The following is a 20,171-nucleotide window of genomic DNA, read 5'->3' as shown; positions in this document are numbered from 1 at the left end:
ATTCGTACCTTCAACACCGTGGCGCCGTTGTGTAGTCTACCGTGCTGTTCAATAACATGCTTCGTCGAAGCGTTTCCGCTTGTTTGCTTTTATTTTTGGCTTTTTTTGGCTTTTTTTTTTTTTTGCTCTTCTTTTCACCATCATTTTGCTGCATCATCGTATGCGTCTTCTACGCAAAACCGAAATACTCACTACCTTGGGTAATGGCTTTGTGAAGCTGAGCCCGCAACATGTCATAGCTTTCATACTCTGGGATATCCAGTTCTGCACCACTAGTCAGCTCATACTGTCTGCCAAAATCACCGACCTTTCCAAACTTTACGAGTGTATACATACGATTGAAGCAGGTGTGCGATGATGGTAGTCGATCCTTGTCACCATAATCTCGATGAATGTTGAACCGACTAATGCCGTTCATGCCTTCAAGCTCCTTGAATCCGTTGAGAGGGACTTTGCTGGTACCGGTCACAAACTGGAGCAGCTTGGCGCGTTCCTCTTTATCAAAGGACCTGACAGCTCGCCAAAACCATTGAATCTGCTGAGACGATGGTGTATAATTCTGATACTCCGTATTGCTTTTCCAGTCATCAATATCAATATCGGGAAGACCAGAAATGAGCAGTTCGAGTTCCTGCTCGTTGAAAATCGAGATCAGCTCGGCAGGAATGATATCGTGGAAGCCTAAAATTCAACTGATATTAGCACAAACGAAACAAAAAAGAGGATACGGGTAAAAGCATCAGGAGAGCTCATCTCACCTTGCAAAAACTTTTCCATCTGATCCTTAACGGACGAGAGCAGCTTGTGTTCGACCACCAGTCGGACATATTCATGCTTGTTGTCCTCAGTGACGACAACGTCTCGGCCATTGGGAACAAGGTCAACAACATTCGTAACGCCAAATTCGTCATCCTCGACCGAGAATGCCTCTGTGATTATGTCTGTAATTTCATTTTCCAGCATCCAGCAGAGCGACTTGTAATAATCTGGGTCAAAAGATTCCATGTCCTTGACGGACACAGATTTACCCAAGATGCGCTTGTAAACCGCTCGGCTGAAGAAACAGTCAAGCAGACGACCTTCGTACAGGGCCTTGCCAATGATGCGTCCAATGAACTTGAAGAACATCAGGTGCTCGGGGTTGATTCCACTGAGCTTATTGGGGTGGAAAGTAGTACGATCCGACGACACAGGAGTGAAGAGGGCGTAGTTGGGGTCGAACATCTGCCGAGCGAGCACCTGGAACCACTCGCGTGTGACGCCACCCGCGTCAACTCCTTCCTCTCCATGGAAGCGGATGTTAAGCTTGCCGAATTTCATCTCGTCGCCCGACTTGAAATAGAGTGATCGGAATGAATCGTGGAACACGTGGTCGCGACGGACCGACAGTTGCAGGGGGGGGTAGGATGGCCGACTGTTCTGGTTGTTTCGAGAGTGAACACTGCGATTGAAGTAGTTCCTCTTGTTGTCGAATTCCAAAACCTTGGGGTTCTTAACCAGCAGCGCGAAGGTTCCGGACATGAGCTTTGGGTTGTTGCGCACCAGTTCATTCAGAATGCGGCGATGGTCTTCCGTAAAGGTAAAGAACAGGCTGGCCGTCCGGGCTTCCGGCGGTGGGCTAGACAGGACCATCCCTCTGCTCATTTGGCCCTGGGACAGATCATCGCTCGCCGTTGTGTTCTTGCATACCACCATCATGGATTCGATCAAGGGGAGCAGGATTGTGGCGACGTTGAGCATGTTTTCTCTTTCTCGAATTGCCTTTAGGCATGCGCTAAGCTTCTCCCACATTGCAGAGAATGTAGAGTTGTGGTAGAGAGAAGTGACCAGGTGTTGCTTGTCATGCTCTTTGGACTCCTTTGTCGCGCCATCACCACTCTTCTTACGGCCGTCGAACAAATGATCCAATGCAGTCAGAACGCGCAGCAGCTTATTTTGCTCAGAGGCTCCCGGAGAGAACTTGGCAAGTGCCACCCCTTGAATTTCGGTTCCAGAGGTGGCCTTGTCGATGTGGGGAAGAAGATCGTCTAGGTCTGAGACTATATTTTCACTCAGGAGCCGGGCTTGTTTCACAAGCTCCTGTCCGAAGACAGCCTTCGCGCCCGGGATGGCCGACAAGTTTTTAATCGTGGAGATGGTATTCTGGAACGTCTTGGAACTGCACTCTCTAGCAACAAATATTTTCACAACAAGAGTGAGGTTCGGTGGCGGAATGACTGGTGGCTGCAACTGCCTCGGCTTTCTGGACCCTGGCTCCTTCTTCGATAGATGAGGCTCTCGATCTCCAGCGTCGGCATTTTGTTCAGAAGCTGGTACTTGCTCCGCTGAAGGCTCAGTGGATGAAGCTGCCTCAGGTTGCTGGTGTTGTTCGGCCGAAGCAGACTGCTGCTCTCCTTCGGTAGCGACAGGACCATCCTTTTTGACTTCCTCTGTAGCGTCTTTGCGTTTTCGGTCCAGACTAAGGAGTGGCAATGTGACGCGATTCAGTAAATCGGCGAGATATGTCATCACGACGGAGCTCTCGATGACAATCTCACGATCCAGTAAAGTCAGCAGAGAGTTGATTGCGTACTTGTGAGCCCTGGAGTCCTTAATCTTTCCTTTTCGGCTCAATGCCCTCTTAAGAGTAGACCCCACAACCTCGTGTTCAGTCAAGAACAACCACGGTATATGCTGACTCCTCGTGCAAAGATCCACCAGAAGGTCCAAGCATTGCTGCACAATCAAGAGCGGCGAGGTCTCCGAGTTTGTCTGTTGGACGTGCGATGAGGCAGTTCCCAAGTTTGTCAGTGTCTTTTTAAGGCTCTGTGGTGTTTTTTGGTCAGTTTCGCGCTCCCTGTGTTTCCTTGCCTTTATCGATAGCTGCCCAAAGCTTCGTTCAACCGCGATCATATCTGTGCTGCCTTCTTGAAGAATCTGGAGAATCGTACTGATCACCTCAAGTCGATTTTGGCGATTTTCACAAACATCAGCAAAGACACTGAACAAGTAGTTTCGGATGGAGCCTTGCTGAGCGATAAACATCAAGCGCAAAAGCGTCGCCACCCCAGACTTATCCAGCATCTGCACGACTGCTCGGCGCTGAGCTTTACCTTCACTGTTGTCACGGGTAGCAGCTTGAGGTGGTCCTCGCCCTGGGGTGACAATAGTGCGGACGCCTTGGTGCTGAGGTAGCGGGGGGTGGTTTTGACTCAAAGCCCGCGCTTGGGCAGCCATTTCTGGTGTCAGTTGATCCATGATATCTTCGCCCTGGTCCATGAGGACTTGCTCACGAAGAGCGGGCGGAAACGTGAGCAGAATACTGGCCGCGTCCATTTCGGCAGGAGGCGGTTGTCCAGATGAAATAATTGCTTGGCGACGAGCCTCTTCTCTGTTTCGTCGGCGTTCTTCTTGTCGTTCTTGCTGCGCGATCTCTTGGCGGAGTTCGTCAGGAAGGGCGTCGAGGAATTCTTGAAATACGTCTGTCGATTCCCCGGCTGCGGCCTCCTCGCGGGCTTGAGACCGCCGCTCACTGACCGTCTGAGCAATCACCTCCTCTCTGAATTCTTCAGGCAGAGCGGCCAGGTACTCAGGATCAATGCCCAGCTCCGTAACATCGACTTCTTCGCCCCTGATAGTGGTCATGACTCGAGGCTGTTCATCGGTGGTGGACGTTGTTGACCCTGGTTCCACTGCAGATTGAGGCTCGTTTGAAGGTCCAGATGTCTCGATACCTTCCATCTCTCCTCCTCTGGAGTTTGGTGGCTCGGCTGCTGTGGCTTCTTCCGTGGCTAAGCTTTGGCGCGCAAGTCGTTCCTGTTCTTCCCGTTCCTTTGCCTCCTCTTCTCTGGCAGCCTTCTCTTCGGCCGCCTTCGATTCCTGGGCGAGACGCTCTTCTTCCTCCCTTTTGATTCGCTCCTCCTCTGCGCGTCTCTGATGCTCTGCTTCCTCGGCCTTGATCTTCTTCTCGAGCTCCATTGCGGCGGGAGTAAGCTGGGCGGTGATGATGTTGGCAAGCTTAAAGGATTCGGAGGCGTGGTTGGCCCCAAAAATCATTCTTGCCTCCTCCTGGTAGCGACCCAAGGTTGACTCTGAGGTGAAAGAGACTGCTTGGTGAGGCTCCTGGGCTGCAGCGTCGCGTCGATTGTCACTTCTGACCCACCGTGCTGGGCCCAAATCTCTTAACTCTCGCTGTGCGCCGGGTCCGGTGATGTGGAAGTGATAAGCCTGTTGGCCATTTCCGTTTTGTCCCATAATTGGTAAAAATTCCATAAGTTCTCCCAACAGGCCCATGGGACCGTCCGTGGAATGGCGACCGCCTCCCAGCAAACCAGGTTGAATTCTCACATCTAGGGCGTGAGTTTGACCAGGTCGAGGCGAACCTTCGTTTGCTTGGTCGCTACGACGAAGAAGGGGATTGACGCCATCCTCCGCGTTGGGTTGTGCTCCCGTAGATCTGTGGTTCCGTGACGTAAAATAGCTACGGAACTCTCCTGCTGCATAAGTTAGCCGATGTTGTGATAAGGCATGCAAATCAACAGCTTACCCAATTGATCGCGATGAGATCCACCGAGAAAACGGGCGGGGAATGAACTACGATTGTCCATTCGAGCCAAAACGGGTCGTCTGTGACCATCAACGAGAAGCATATTACGATGTCTGTCATCTGTGTCAGGGTTGACAGCATCCCACCCCAACGATGGCATAGGGGGCAGTTGTTCATCTGAAGTTGGTCAAGATCAGTACAAAGGACATGCACATGAAGTAGTGTGAGCTTCACAAACTGACCTGGATAGTCTTCGTCGTATATGTATTCGTCGTCTTCGATATCTTCATCGTCGTCCTCATCTTCTGTAATTGTGCTTTCATTAGTGGCCGTATTTGGCAAGAGGCAGTCGCTTACTTCCTCTGGGAAAGGGCGACTCAACATACCACCATCCTCATGGTCATCGTCGAGATAATGGTCGTCCAAACCTAGGTCCGGATCGTACCCTCGGTCATCTCCCATGATAGCCCGGGCCATATTGTCAAGCAAATCCCCTGGTGCCATGCCATGCATATGAGCTTCTCCTTCTTCTTGGACCTCTGCGTCGTAGTCCAGGGCGTCATGGTCTGGATCATCATTTCCTTCAACATCGCTTTCGCTCTCCCATCCCGAGTCTCCGTCTTCCTCAAGAGGGTTCCCATCCTCGTCAACTATCTCTACTCGGTCTTCCACATCTTCCATATCAGCAGAGTCCATGTCGTCATCATCTTCGTCGCTGCTGTCTTCCTCATCATCTTCGTCTTCATCCATGATGACTTCAACGACGCCTGGTTCTCCATGGAGACCCTCAATTTCTCCCATGCCACCAAGATCGTCTTCATCACTTATGTCATCCTCACCATCGGTAATACCATCCTCAGCATAATCCATCTCGTCATCGTCATATTCATCTCCGTACATGTCCTCGTCATCGTCTTCGTCACCTTCATCCGACTCATCTTCTCCCCGAGGTTCGAGCATCCCTAGTGCCGAATTACGATACAGATCCGGCGTCTCTTCTCTATCGTCGTCCACGTCGGACAGTGATGAAGAGGAGGCGAATTCGTCGTCACTATGCTCATCGGCAGGGTCCTCGGGTAAAATGCTTGACTGGCTCAGTTCCTTTGCGATGCCGGTTAGAACACGCAGGACACGTAGGATATACTTGATGGCACGCTTTACACCAGGATAGCCGAGGCTAATCTCGGCAATTGATGACGTGAGCTTGTCGACGTAGCCCTTTTCGTACATCAAGCGACGAAGCTGCGCCTGTGAGCGTGACTGAAGACTGTCGCCGCCTCTTGAACTAGGATTCTGGTCTCTATCCCTCTCACCAATCATGTGGTTCATGAGTTCAGCCAAGCACTGCATCCGGGAATATCGCGTTTCAAGAGGCTCATCAGTGAGCGGTGCCTTCTCATAAGCCTTCAGTATTGTGTCCAGCACGAACTTTCGGACAAACAATAAATCGGGTTCGTCATCGTAAGCAAACTTGTCAGCTCTGCGGTCTGCAACCTTTTCACTGGTCTTGGACACGAGCGCTACTAGGACTTTTTGAGTCAAGGACGATGTCGCGGCCTTTTTCTTAGAAGTAATGGTGTCAGCAGTGCCGTTGAGATTCCCTTGGCACAGCAAATCGTAAATCAGATAGTTCAAGATGCTTGTTCTCGGCTTGATTGGAGTGGTATTGGACAACGGTGGCGCACTGCGCTTGAAGTTGATGAATTCGACCTTGGTCCGCGTGTAGCTCTGGAGGAGTTCTGCCAAACAATTGAGCAGGAAACATCGGTAAACAAATATGGGATGCTCCTCTGCCTTGAACAAAGGTTTTGATTGTTTCTTGTCCTTGCCATCAACTGCGGAGTTATCCTTGAATCCAGAATCGTCCAAGTTTGAGGCTGGAGTTGCCGCTGCGTTGAGGTTGACAGAAGGCGCAGAGGGCTCCTTGTCATCTACTTCGCGATAATTGACCAACTCGCACAGCAGGAAATGAATTACTCCATCGGGATTTTCTACAACCGGTCGCTTAATATCGTGGTGTGGCTTTGGGATGTCGGCCATTTCCTTGTCGGCAGGCTCGGTTGACGCTTGTACTGCATTCTTCGCAGATTCATCCGTAGTTGGCTCATCTTCTGCTTCGGTTGTTGGGCCAAATTTCTGGTCTTTCCAAGTCAAGGACTGCGATCGGTTAGAATCTCCTGATGGTGCTACCCATCTTTGGAATCGAAGCAGCTCATTCGTCACTTCCACAAACAGATCCGGGGCGCGAAGGGCAACGGGTGCCATGGCTCGGAGGTACGATGACACATCAGGGTGACCGCGCTGATTTCTAAGCAGGTTGGGAAAGTCCGCTTGGATCTCTGCGCGCATAATTTGTTTGATTACATCCTCGTCTTCTATGACGTGCCTTAGGATGGTGACGATATGTGCAGTAAGCCTCGTATGTTTGAGACGCTCCGAGCCAGAGCCTGATAGTTGCTTTGCCATCAGGAATAATCGCTGGAGGTTCTTCTTCTCACCTATGACCTTGGCGAGGCTTCGCTTCCGAGTCAGGATCACAAGCACTCTCAGTACTGCAGTAGCCAAAATTTCCTCCTTGCCGATCCGAGGCAGCAAGGCAAGTAGCGATTCAACAATTTTGGTACGACTCTCGTCAGAAACCAGTGGCAGACCTTGACGAACGACGGGCTCAGAAACGGGGTCTTCCAGGGCTTTTGGCGGCCTCCACTGTGCCGGAATTGGCCGTTCATCATGACAGAGAAGAACCTCCAGTACAAGCAGAATGTAAGGGATCCAGGGCGGCAGTTCGTCGGTGGACGATGAAAGTGGGACTCTCAAGAAGCCAACATACTCGTCTACCTTATCAGCGAGTGTTTCCGTATTGTGCTCAAAGAAATGCTCATCCTGTAACAGCAGAGCCAAGAGGTGAGCGTAGGCTGCGATACATTTGCCATTTCGCCGCTTCTCACTCTCGTCCAGGGCTAGAGAGGAAAGGGCTAGCGTGAGCGTGTTGGCAACCTCTTCCTGGGCTTCTTGATTATGTCGTCGCAAAATAGTGGCGGACACTAAATCTGAAACTTCGATGGCTGTCTCGGGATGAGTTCGAATTACGTCCAGACATTGGTCAATCAACTGTCCACGAATCTTGGACCGCATGTTATCAAGCTCCTCCTTGACCACAAAAAAATCCACAGAAGGGACATTATCAGAGGGGTCATCCTTGTGATTTGATGATGTTGCACCGGTGGTTTCTGATGGGATGTCATTGTCGGCCCGGACATTTCCAATATGTCGATCGACATATTCAACCACGTTATCAGCAGATATGTCAGGAAGAGAATCCAAGATCATTTGATCCGAGTCAGGAGCAGCAACGGTATGTTCCTCTCGAGCCGTTGGCGATTCTTGTTGTAGCACCGAGATGTCTGCATCCTCGTCAGGGATAGGATTGCGAGGCCCTGCGAGACCATCCGTATGAGCCCGACAATACTCGATGGCCAGAGTGCTGTTCCCATTGGCTCTATAGACTGCCTCATGAACAAGATCCTCCTCATAACCTGAATCTATGGCCTCTTTCACCACGCCTTGAACGTATGCCCAGTTGAATCTGGCATCAGTGTACTTGAAAAGCTTCAAGGGCGCTTTGGCATCTTCAGGGACTGACTGAGGCTCGTGCTCAGCGGTACACACAATCTTGATAATATCCAGAAGTCTCTTCACCGTAGCATCGGGAACTTTTTCGATAAAGTTGGACGTCCATAGCTCCACGATGGCAGGGAAAATTGCTGCACGAAATTCAACAACAATCTGCTGGGCTACGTTTGGAATATTTTGTGAACGGTCAGCCTGGCGACAAAGGTTGAAATGGTTGCTGCTGTCCGACAAGTACTTTCCATTCACCAGGACGTAGTAGAGATCAAGGACTTTCTTAAGTCCAAACGCCGCGACCTTGAATTTCGACGTTTCGTCTGCGTTGCCATCTGGCCCCGCCTTCACAGAGTTTGCCAAGACTCTCAGCATAGAATTCAGCACGTCAAGACCACCTTGCTCTTTAAACGCAAGGAGGACTGGCATGATAATCTGCGCAGTGGGCCTGTCGCTTTGTCGTGGTGAGGGGTGGTCAATTAGCATTTCATGAATCGTGTGAAGCATAATAATCCAATAATGAAAGTCTTTGGATGTTGGCTCAGCCCGAGCGACTGATGGACTAAGTTGCGATAGGACGGTATCCGCCAAAGCCATGGCAATCTCCAACTGTCTCGGGCGAGGGAATGGATCCAGATGGTCTGGCTCTCGTCTGGGCAAGAGGGCTTTGCCTAATGATTGGAACAAGGGGAAGGACGTTGGGATCATTGGATGTAAGAGTGTGTGCAAGATCTCGTAGTTCATGAACCGGGCGCTTGAGCGCTCTTGGTCCGTAGGCTGAACGGGTGCAGGAGTGTCAGTGCCATCAACAGAGGGCCAGCTTCTGGTGGCATCGTTGAGCAGATCCGGAATCGAGGTTTCGTCGCTTCCCGCCGCATCACGTCCCTCAGTTGTGTTGCCAACGCCGAGAAAGCCCTGACGACGTAATGACCAATGCTGTGGTATAACAGAGAGCTCGCCTGCCTCCTCGGCCAGGATACCTCGCAACAATGGTCCAATGGACTTGACCAGCTTCAAGTAATAATCATATATGTTCACTGGATAGAACTGCAAGGCATTAGACCTCGACGTGGTAAAGCAGTCGGAAATGATCTTGATCAAAGTCTGCGCGTTCAACAGCGCTTTGATCTTGTGCGTTGCTTGGCGAACAACCTTGGACTGTTCGTGATCATCGCTCCAGACGTGCAGATCTGTAGCAAGGAAGGCACCAAAGTATGGAGGGAGAGCCTGGAACTTGTCTGCGAGCGGTTTCAACGTGTCAATATTTGACTGCGCCCGGCGTAAGAGTGAGGGCAGACCCCGGACAGGAGAGTGCTCAATCAACTGAGTGATGACTTGGTTGAGAACTCTGGAAGCAGATGAGTCGCAAAATGATGCGTCAAGGCTTGGTGACTCGCACAAGTCAAGAAGGAGCTCAATGCCACCCTTTTTCACAAAGTTGACCTTGAGCAGAGAGTTGGACAAATAGCCGGTCAAAAAATTAGCTAGACCATGAATATATGGCGTCAGTGATTGCGCGGGAGCGAGATTTTGAGACTTTCTGTTCTTGTCATTGGCAGTTTCGTTTGTAGGAGCTGCATCAGCCATGTCCACATCCACTCCTTCGGTGGTAGCACCTTGTCGATCAGGAGCAGTCTCTGCCGTGGGTGCTTTCATGAAGTGTCCGTCTGGGTGAACAGTGACGACAGCTCCCTCCGCGGTGGTGACGTACAGTCTGGCACCCCAGTCAGACTCCATTCCTCTCTCAATTCCCAGCCACCGTACTCTGGCAACCATGTCGATGACAGCATTCGAGATAGATGTTCGGAGTGGTGGATGGTGGCGGGCAAGCTCATCAAAGTTGGCGCCAACGTTGCTCGCCAAATCACTGTCCGCCTCCATGCACGACACGTGCTGAGCGCTCTCAAAAATCTCGAGATAGCTGTCAAAGGCCCGAGAAGCGACAACCAACTTCATGCCCATATTATTCAGACAGATGGAATTCAGGACCTGAGGTACGATATTGATGGCCTCTGAGGAGGCTAAAATACCTTCGGCAGGTTTGTTGCGCCTAGTCCGGCGAATTTGATCATCTGGGGGGGGATGCGGCCGGTCGTCTTCGTCTGCAACCGAAGCGGCGGCAGCAGAAGAGTCGGGAGACTCAGCATCATCCTCATCCTGTTGGTGTTGTTCAGTATGCTTCGACTCTCCACCTTGTTGCTGCTCTGGCACAGGCTGACCGGTGATTGCCTCGAGATATGTCTTAATCATGCCGGACTCGGATATGGCAGCAAAACTCGTTGGGTCGTTGTTGATGAAATCGCTTAGTACCGTGACTGAATTGGTCCACACCACCGATCCAAAGCTCCGTTTATTAGCCATAATTTCTCTCAGGCTGTGCAGCAGGTCAGACTTTTCTGCTAAGTTTCTCAGCAGGCGGTCTGTGTTGCCACCGTAGCTATATGAGTTGGACATGACGTGATGGACAAATTTGAGAAGCCACTTAAGAGTCTGTTGCTGATAGTAAGGAATTTCGTAGTCAACCGCCAAAGACTGTTGGTCGGGCTTGACACCTTTGGATGACTGTAACGACGACTGAGCTTCTGCGACAGCGTCCACTAGGAGTTGTGCAACCGCGCCTAAACCGCCGGCGTTGAAGAAGGCAGTAAATGCATTTTGATATGTCCAAATAAGACCATCTAAAAATGCCAAAACCATGGAATGATGTCGCTGTGCTACTTGAGACCGAATGTGGAGGATTTCAACCAGGATATCCATAAGACCAGCCGAAACCATTTCACTTCCTACGCGGGTAGCCATGGACAGGTGCAAAGTCAAAGAAAAGAGATTGTTACGCCAGTCGTCTGCTTCGCTGGCCTGGTCACCAATGTCGGTCGTATCATCAACCTGCATGCCCGCTACAGCCTTTCTAATGACGTAGAGCAAAATTCCGTGGTTGACATTGGCGTTCAAGGCAGACAAGACATCTTGGCACCGCGCATGGAATCCCGAGACAGCTTCCAGGAGAGCTAACGCAAACGTCTGAAGCCATAGCGGTATTTTTGAATGCCCGTCAGCCGAGGGGTGTATCAGCTCCGCAAGCTGATAGACCAGCTGGTATCTCCTGGTCTCGTCGATGTCGTGACGAAGAACCTTGTCCACAAAGATTGATTCGGTGTGGATATAGGCGAGGTTGGTAATGGCAAGTAGCCGGATCGCGAGTATTTTCTGCCGAGACTCGAGCGAGTCTGTGAGTGCCTTTGCAACTCGGACTCGGTGAAAAAGCTCATATTTGGCAGCAGCCGGCATGTCGTCGGGGCATCGTTTGACCAGGTCATAGATGGATGAAGTCAACACCACGGACTTTGGCAAATCAAATGACTTTTGGCCTGGGATGACGTGTTCTTCTGGAACGGCTGGCGTTCGGGGCAAAACAGGAGATGAGTCATCGACAGCAATATTTCGAGCTCGGGGAGTGTTTTGCTGGCTACCAACGGTGTGACTGCGACGTAAGGGGGTTGGTGTTGACGGAAGTGACGTTCGGCCAGTTTCATTCGACACGTCGACGCTGGCGTGGCCACCTTGTGGAAAGTATAGTATTTTCACATCGCCCCATCCCTGCCACATCGCATCGTCGCAAGTGGCGATTGCAACAAGGTCGTTGGCATGAGTCGGAGTCGAGATTCTGCTACTGATACTCCCGTGTGCCTTTTCCTTTCCCTTGTTCGATGCAGGGGTCATTGATGACGCAGAGTCGGCCAGGCTTACTATTGGGGTCTTGACAAACGGCAGCGCGATTTGTTGGACTCGCTCGATATCGATATTGTAATGGTTTGCCAACAGCACAGAGCTTAATTGACGGGAGGCATTTCCGATCCTTTTGACAGAAGCCTGATACCTCTGGGCCAATTCCGAGCCCACTTCTAGTGCTGAAATGAGAACAGACAATGCAGTGCTGTTTAGAAGGTCGTTGAGGTGCGGGCTGCTGGCATAGATGCTGCGGTTGCCACAGTGTTCCAGAAGCATGCGGGTGAACAGCAAAACAGCCTCTATCAACACTCTGTCACCATCAGTCGGGAAGCCAAGCTCTTGAAGCTCCGTATTTGTCCACTGCTTCTCGCTACTGAATGGCGAATCCTTTGCATTGTTGAGGAGGACGTCTGTGGCGAAAGCCCGAGGCTGTGGGCCCTGGTTCAGCTCGTAAGTCCTGTTGAAATGGTCCAGAATGCTGTCGAATCGGTTGAGCAGCGGTATCCAGTGATACAAATCTCCACGTCCGAATGGCCACCTTGATGGAAATGTCGATAGGTGGCGCGGTAGGGAAGGTAGATCTATGGTGGAGGCAGTTTCGACGTAGTTTTTTAGCCAAGGAGACTGAGAAAGGTATGGAGTTAGAGAAGCTGCGTCAATAATGGACATTATTTACTGTGAGAAAGAGCTTACCAAGGTCTCCTTGTGCTTGGACTGCATCGTCTTGGTGATTTTGCCCATGGTGAGGAGAGGGGCGGCAGAGCCGCGGAAACACGAGCAAGCTCCCCCTTCACTACGATCCGGCTATCAGCCTGAGCGACAAGGCTGCTATGCAAGTGAACGGTGTGCCTTTGAACGGAAAGCTCCTAGTATTCGCACAACAAGACCCGTACTCCGTGGTGTAGTCTGCGGGTGATACGGACGAGTGCCACTTTTTATCTGGCGGGCAACCGCTGGGTGAGAGGAGCGAGGATAGACCACCGGTAGCGGAGTCTAAAGGCCGAAGAATTTTATCAATAACCCTTTGTAGGAGCCTATTGTTATATTCTATTGAAGCTCGAAAGATGAAGCGTGCCGAAGGCGAGATTATTTTCGGTCGCTTGGCGGCCGGCCGTCGAGTTGGCTTGGCAGATGAAGCTGTGCAAGGACGAGTGCAGGACGCCCCCGATTAGCTTGCCCAAGATGTCTGACGACGGGGATATTCGGTACGGGAACAGTAGATGGTCCAGTAGGCGTTCTTCAGCAACTCAGTATGAGTTCTCCCGGAGTGCAAGGGTGTGTCGGAGGTTTGAGGAGCAGCTGTAATGTTGGAGGTGAAAAAAGATGGCGTGCGGATGTCAAAACGTCAGGTTCAGCGAGAGAGTGGGCCTCTGCGCAAGTAGGTACTTAAAGCCTGGTGTCCCCGATGGTTGGAGAGTACGGTTCAAATGCCAGTACTTGAATACCTACCAAGGAGGTACCAAAGAGTACCGAGGAACCTGGGATCGGGGCCCACTGGGGCACCCCTCAGGAGGTACACACGTACTTGTGAGTATGTACCTAGGTACCTAGTTATCTGACTACGAAGCACTTGAAGCGGTGTCATCTCATCAACACTTTGATTAGGCTCCCGTCAGTCTGGCTGGTTCACAGTCAGACTACGGCGTGAGTGTTGATAACAGCTTGCCCGCGTAATGAACAGCCGCGGATGCAGGCCGTGACGAGGAGAACTTTCTCAGTCTTTCTTGCCCACCAGACCGGCAATCAGCCGGAGTTTGCCACAGCCCTGCCCTTGATGGCAAAATCCTGCGTCACAACCACGTTGCCCGAGCTGCGAGAGTTGGACGGGTTGACCACCTTGCTCTGGATCCTATTCGTCAATAAATAACCACATCTGAGAACGGTGCCCAACACTGGGCGTCGACGCCTAGCTACCCTAGTACGATCACGAACCCAGCCCAGTATTGCTTTGCTAGTACTTAGTAGTTACGTCCTTTCTGCAGATGGACGACCATCGTATCGCGGGCCTCATGCTTACCCTATAGCCGGCGGGATTGGAAAATGCCCATGGAGAGTCGGCAGCGGCTTCTCTCTCTTTCTCACCTCTGGAAATGTGATTGAGAGACTATTCCAGCTTCATCAGACGTGGGCTCATTGTTCCAGTCAACGGAGCTGTTGATTGTCGCCCCAAGCTTATCGCGAGGCTCCCAACATTTCAACATTAACCACCCGTAACCAATCCCCCAGAGGGAGACATGGTGATCAGGGTAGACATAGGCTATCTGTTAGCCTGCCACTGTGAGTCTGCGAGTCTCCGACATAAAGGAAAAGAGACGTGGCAAAGGCTCACCAATTTGGATCATGTCTATGACCAGGCACAGAGTACACGCTCGCTGCATTTCTCCCGACCCGTTGAGAAGGGCCACAGATAAAGAGAAAAATAAAAGGAAAGAAGGAATGTGTAGGGAAAACTTGTTGTGTCCTTGGGGACTTCAAATCCAAATATAGCTGGGTGCGATCATGCCCCGGGGCTCTGATCTGATGCCGCACCCGACGCGGTTCTCAAGTCTACGAACAGGTCCACGCATATGAACTCCATACGTGCTAGACGTTACCATGGCGTATGATGGCAAGAGAAAAACAAGACAAAAAATATAGGCATATGCTTGGCGAAATGTTTGCAGGCGGTTGAACCTAGTAGATGTCGAAACCTCCACGTGAGGGACGAGACGACATACGACATAAAAGTACACACGACCTATCTACTACGTACGTAGGTCCTATCCCCTTTCCCCTTCTTTGTTGAGCAAGAGCAAAAACACGAGGTGTGGCAAGCGTTTTGTCTGATCGACCCGCGGCCGCGGCGCTCGGCCGCATGGCTAAACATCGATCGAGCATCAGCAGGCTATGTGGCATAGAGCATTTCCCGGCCATCTAAATACGCCAATATACAGCAGTATGTAATGATGTAATAAGCGATAGCCAGGTGCCTGCACCGGTGAAATACTCGTTTCTCCCACTGTTAACTGTAACATGGTCCCATTAACCCTAACCCCAACAAGTGCTTTGTGGTGGAGCTGCGCACCAGGGCCCAATGGGGCTCGCCGGCTGGGCGCGTCAAAGGTACGTAAATGGACATGTTTCCCGATCCTTTTGACGCATCGCGTGGATGGCCGATACTTGACACGGCAGTGGCCAATCAGCGTTGCCGGCATCGAGGGCGGTTACGGTTACATTCCATAGGTCGGAATGCTGCATGCAATGCCACGGGCATGTCCACATGCTTGACAGCTACCTTCTAACTACGGACGATTCACTTGTACGTACTATGTTTTAGAGATGACTGGATTAGGGGAGTTGCTGCTTTGGAGCTTCATATGGCGGGTCTATCCACGTTTCGCAGAATACCCGACGCCACCATTCAAGGAGATGGCGATACCTGCTTATGAGGTACTGTACCCAGGCACTTGAGTAGATCATAGGACTGGGAGTTATCATAGGACTGGGAGTTATTGACTCCGTCGACTAGGGAGCTGCGGGTTAACGTGGAATCATGAATACCGGGCCACGTATTGGACTGGCCATGGGAGAAATGGACACGCTGGCCTGGCTCCGACGTGTTGGATTTTTGGATCCATCAATGCCTCGCAAGTCGCTCTTGGGCATGTAAAGCGTACACGGTGCATCGCACATGTGCGGCTAATAAGCGGCGGCTTTGTAGGATCCTTCCCTCGGCAGCTGGGGGATTGATCAGGGAATGGTTCTCATGACAACGTGGGCAGACTTGACTGCACTTGATGTGTTTCCGCCAGAGTTTTCACGCATCAAGACGGACAAGGAGCAGGACAGGACCAACAAAGAAAGCAAGGGAGCACCCGAGAGCCTTTGAAGCGAAGGTGCCTGCCCCAGGAGAACAAAGTGGTCGGCACACGACACGAGCACGGATCACAGATGACGGACCACGGGGCTCAAGGAAAAGAAAGGTGAGGAGGGCACTTGTTAGAACGATTCTCAGCAGAGATGCTGAATAAAGTAGTTAAGTATGCAATGCTCAGAATAACACCATCCCATCAGGGACCATTACTGTCCGCAGGGCCCACCGGCAGACCTCTGAAACCCGCCTGGTTGGACTGAGGACTCGGCTCGAGGTCCCCAACTGTGCTAGCGGTAAGAGTCAAGACCACATGTGCAGTGTACGTACGTCCCTGGGTCTTTCGAGTGCTGTCCTGGCTCCAGGGGCTCTGTTCCTGGCCTAGAATGCCAGCCCTGCGGGACATCGAACAGCGAGGTCCGCCGCCACGGACCACCAGCACGCCCCCCCGGCGCCCCCGGCGCCCCCGGGAGAACTAACCACTGAACGCCACCTGACATCTCTTCCGCATTGCGCTGCCTGCTAAGCAACCAGGGGCGGAGGGCCAAGGCCAGAGCCAGTTTGCCAAATCACCACCACCTTCTCTCTGCTCCCTGCCTGTTTTTCTCATTCCAGCCTCTTGTTCTTATTGTAAACCATTGGACTTGCGTCGCTGCGCGGTACGCTCCTTCCTTATCTTGCTGCTGCACGAGACAACGGCTTGTCCATGTTGACCTATATCTAAGACAGCCAAGAACTGAGCAGACGAGCGACCAGGTTTTCTTCTCCCTTGCCCTCGGCCGTTGGACGTCACACCACCACTCGACACCTCGTTCGCCGCTGGTGGCCACGATCTGAATTGCTCCAACCCATAGGCCGTATAAACCGACCAGATATACGACCATTGCATCGCAGGGGGCGCCCTGCGCTACGCTGAAATACAATGTCGCTGCAGGGCGGCGATGTTGCCTCTCCTGATCATCCAGAGGAACAGAAGCCGAGGCCGTCTTCGCCCGCCAGCTCGAGCCCGGATACTGTACGTCAAACACACGAAAATTTGCCCGTCTATGCCTTTTCATTCTACCGATATATTTTCGAGACAACAAGCCTCCATCCCCTCAAGTAAACGAATTTCGGCTGACCTTTTGCTGCGCGCAGAACGGAGAAAGAGACTCATTCGAAGACGCTGTAGATAACGCGGATACGACTGCGGATACAGTTGATGCACGTTCTGTACGCTCATTGACAAAAAAATCCGTTTCCATTTCGAATAGGCCTTCGCGACCGGGCGACCAAGATGACAACCACGAGGGAGGTGTCAGGGACGAATCAGTGGACTCAACCAAGCCTGGATCCCAGCCAGTCTCGCGCAGGACGTCTTCGCCGCTTTCGCGCCGCATTTCCAGTACGTCGAATCTCGATAACGTGAATCTGGACGATGAGGCGCCGGCAAAGGCAGAAGGTGCGTCAACAATTGACTCATTCCTGGGATTCTTGCTCGCTAAACCATGATCTCGGTAGACCCCCCCCCGAGTCCACCTGAAAAGGACCATGCCAGTAAGACTCTGTCTCTGAGTAGCCTAACAAATGCTCTCCCAGCTATGCCTTGGACTCCTGCCGCCGAATCTCCCTCCAAGAGCCCTGGCCCTACATCCAATGCCGTCCCCGTCCCTACACCGCAGCCGATCCCAAGTCCCCCTACCCGAAAACTCTCGGCATTTTCCTGGCTATCACGAAATTCTTCAAGCAAGGATAGCTCTACATCTCCACCAGCTCAACCTTCTGGGAGACGAAATACCGCAAGTTCCATCGCCACTTTAACAAGCAATCCAGAAATGATGCTCAGTAAGCTTGAGGAGGAAAATGACGTCGCGAGTGTCAATGGTCACCAGCGCGAGAGTCTCAAGGACAGGTTTAAAGCCCTACGCATGCGTGAGGAAGCTGGCATACAGCTCATCCCTGGCGATGGTGATGGACAAGGGGATGCGCTGGCACTGGTGAGCCCAGGCGGCGAGACCGTGTCCGGTGACAGGAGCCCACTGCCTCCAGTGCCGAGTCCCAGCCGTGAACTGGCCCCTGGCACGGCCTCTGGAGTCAACGCCGGGCCCTCGGCCATGCAGGAAGCGCAGGTGGACTGGGACCTTTGGCAATCTGTCGTGTATGAAGGCCCGGCTGCCGTGAGCCGAACGAGCCCCGAGGAGTTGAACAGGGCCATTGCTACGGGTATCCCCAACGCCATTAGGGGAGTCATCTGGCAAGTCCTCGCGCAGAGCAAAAACGAACACCTCGAAACACTGTACAAGGAACTCGTCGCCAAGGGGACCGACAAGGAAAACCGCAATAGCGGCAGCACGCTTGCGAGCCCCACCCCCGGTGCCAGTGGGAACGCCATCAACACGAATGGTGACGGCGTGAAGTCGTCGGCGTCATCTAGTCATTCCACCGTCTCGACTCCCAATGGCAACACGTCACCGAGGAGCGACAAGAGCCAGAAGGCAATTGCAAAAGCACAGGCAGTATCGGTCGCGGAGAAGAACAAGAAACAGAAAAAGGAGGCAGCGAAACTCCAGGCACTCGAAAAGACTATCCGACGTGATCTTGGGGCGAGGACGAGCTTTTCCAAGTATGCCGCTGCTGCAGGGCTTCAGGATGGCCTGTTTGGCGTCTGCAAGGCGTATGCTCTGTACGACGACGGTGTTGGATACGCACAGGGCATGAATTTTTTGATTATGCCGCTGCTGTTCAATGTAAGTCAAGAAGACTGGGAGACGAGCCGCCCCACGACGAGAAACATGACTTACACTCCAACCCTAGATGCCCGAGGGCGAGGCATTTTGCCTGCTGGTCCGTTTGATGCACCAGTATAAATTACGAGACCTGTTCATCAAGGATATGCCAGGGCTACACATGCACTGCTACCAATTCGAGCGCTTGCTGGAAGATTTAGAGCCAGCACTGTACTGTCACCTTCATCGTCGCGACATCTCCCCCCATCTTTACGCCACGCAATGGTTCCTCACCTTATTCGCTTACCGCTTCCCGCTTCAGCTTGTTCTCCGTATCTACGACTTGATTCTGTCCGAGGGCCTGTCTGCGATTCTGCGGTTCGGTATTGTACTGATGCAAAAGAACGCTAGTACGTTGCTGCGATTATCCGACATGCAACAGCTCACCACATATTTGAAGGACAAGCTTTTCGATGTGTATATTGACAAGGATCCCAGCCAGGGTAGCATCCTTGAAAATGGATTCTTTGGGAGCTCCAGTTCCAGCATAGACAAGGAGGTGTATAGAGCGGATCAGCTTGTCCGAGATGCGTGCGAAGTCAAGATTACGCCTGAAATATTGAAGACGTATACCGCGGAATGGGAGGAGAAAACTCAAGCCAGAAAGAAACAAGAAACAGAGCTGCAAGATCTGAGGATGGCCAAAGAGAGCTTGACCAGTCAGGTGCGCAAGTTGGAAAAACGACTCCACGATGACGCGCCTGAGCAGGCAGAAATCTTGACGAAGCTCTGTGAAACCCGCCTCGAGAACGCTGCGTTCCGAGATGACATTGAGAGGCTACAGTATGAGAACGGTAAATTACGTGATGAGAACGAAAAGCTTCGGGACGAGAACGAAAATCTACCAGGCGAGAACGATAGGCTACGGGACGAGAACGAGAGCCTGCAGGGCCAGGTTGCGGAACTGAGAAATGTGATTGAAATGCAGCCCGAGGAGATCGAGAAGAAGTGGAAGGTGGAGCGCAGTGAACTGATGGAGCGAAATGGCAAGGTTCATGAAGAAAATGCAGAATTGCAGAACGAATTGCACAGACTCGCAAAGGAGCTCGCGGATTACAAGCTGCGCTATGCTCAGGTACGTCATCCCCGAACACTGAAAGGCAACCGTATTTATTTGGCTTTGATGAGACGACTTACTTATGCCTGGTTTCACTGTAGATCAACGATGATCACGAAACCCTCAAACTCAAATGGACTGACGTAGGCCGTCAATTTCGACTAGGCCCAGAAGAAAGCACATAGCCTCGGACCCCAACTCTCTGCACATTTTCTTGCACATTATATGCCAGTGGAGACGTGGCGTAGAATATTCTTCCACCTCCGTCTCTCTGCTCCTTTTAGAAGCATGTACAAAAAAAAACAAAAACAAAAACAAAAAATAGTTGTCATAAACTACCGCATGGCGTCGGAAACTCCTCTCCTTGTCACATGGGTACAAGGCGGTAGAGGAAGGAAACTGTAGCTGACTTGATGTATGATGATATCGGTGGGCTTGCATACTGTATTCTTGGTGCTTGGTGCATTGATGCAGTTTTGTTTTATTGCGGACTCCACCTTGACAAAGACGATGACATGGGGTATGTAATCACAATGATAGGGGTAGTACTTTGTAGAAAAAGTGTCACAAGAGAATAAGTTATCGTACGATTATCGCCAGAGTGAGTAATGTGACGGCATG

General features: G+C 51.7%; 2 protein-coding genes across 2 annotated transcripts; one reads left to right on the top strand and one right to left on the bottom strand.

The window, feature by feature from the left end:
* Nucleotides 1–169: 169 nt before the first annotated feature.
* On the bottom strand, nucleotides 170–12,619 carry MAM_06205 (TOM1 protein; the record flags this gene model as incomplete). The annotated part of the gene is made up of 7 exons (XM_040825003.1): nucleotides 170–264; nucleotides 337–681; nucleotides 759–4,472; nucleotides 4,526–4,702; nucleotides 4,768–4,830; nucleotides 4,912–12,502; nucleotides 12,572–12,619. The coding sequence occupies 7 exons, from the start codon at nucleotides 12,617–12,619 to the stop codon at nucleotides 170–172; spliced, it is 12,033 nt and encodes a 4,010-aa protein (XP_040676909.1).
* A 4,031-nt stretch (nucleotides 12,620–16,650) lies between these two features.
* On the top strand, nucleotides 16,651–19,735 carry MAM_06204 (GTPase-activating protein GYP5; the record flags this gene model as incomplete). Its single annotated transcript, XM_040825002.1, has 5 exons — nucleotides 16,651–16,743; nucleotides 16,866–17,169; nucleotides 17,229–18,454; nucleotides 18,522–19,568; nucleotides 19,652–19,735. 5 exons carry the CDS (start codon nucleotides 16,651–16,653, stop codon nucleotides 19,733–19,735), a joined length of 2,754 nt encoding a protein of 917 aa, XP_040676908.1.
* Between the last annotated feature and the right edge of the window lie 436 nt (nucleotides 19,736–20,171).

Source organism: Metarhizium album (assembly GCF_000804445.1).
Source record: "Metarhizium album ARSEF 1941 chromosome Unknown scaffold_19, whole genome shotgun sequence".
In the NCBI taxonomy this organism is placed as follows: domain Eukaryota; kingdom Fungi; phylum Ascomycota; class Sordariomycetes; order Hypocreales; family Clavicipitaceae; genus Metarhizium; species Metarhizium album.
The sequence above is the reverse complement of the archived record's forward strand: the minus strand, read 5'-3'. Positions and strand labels throughout refer to the sequence as shown.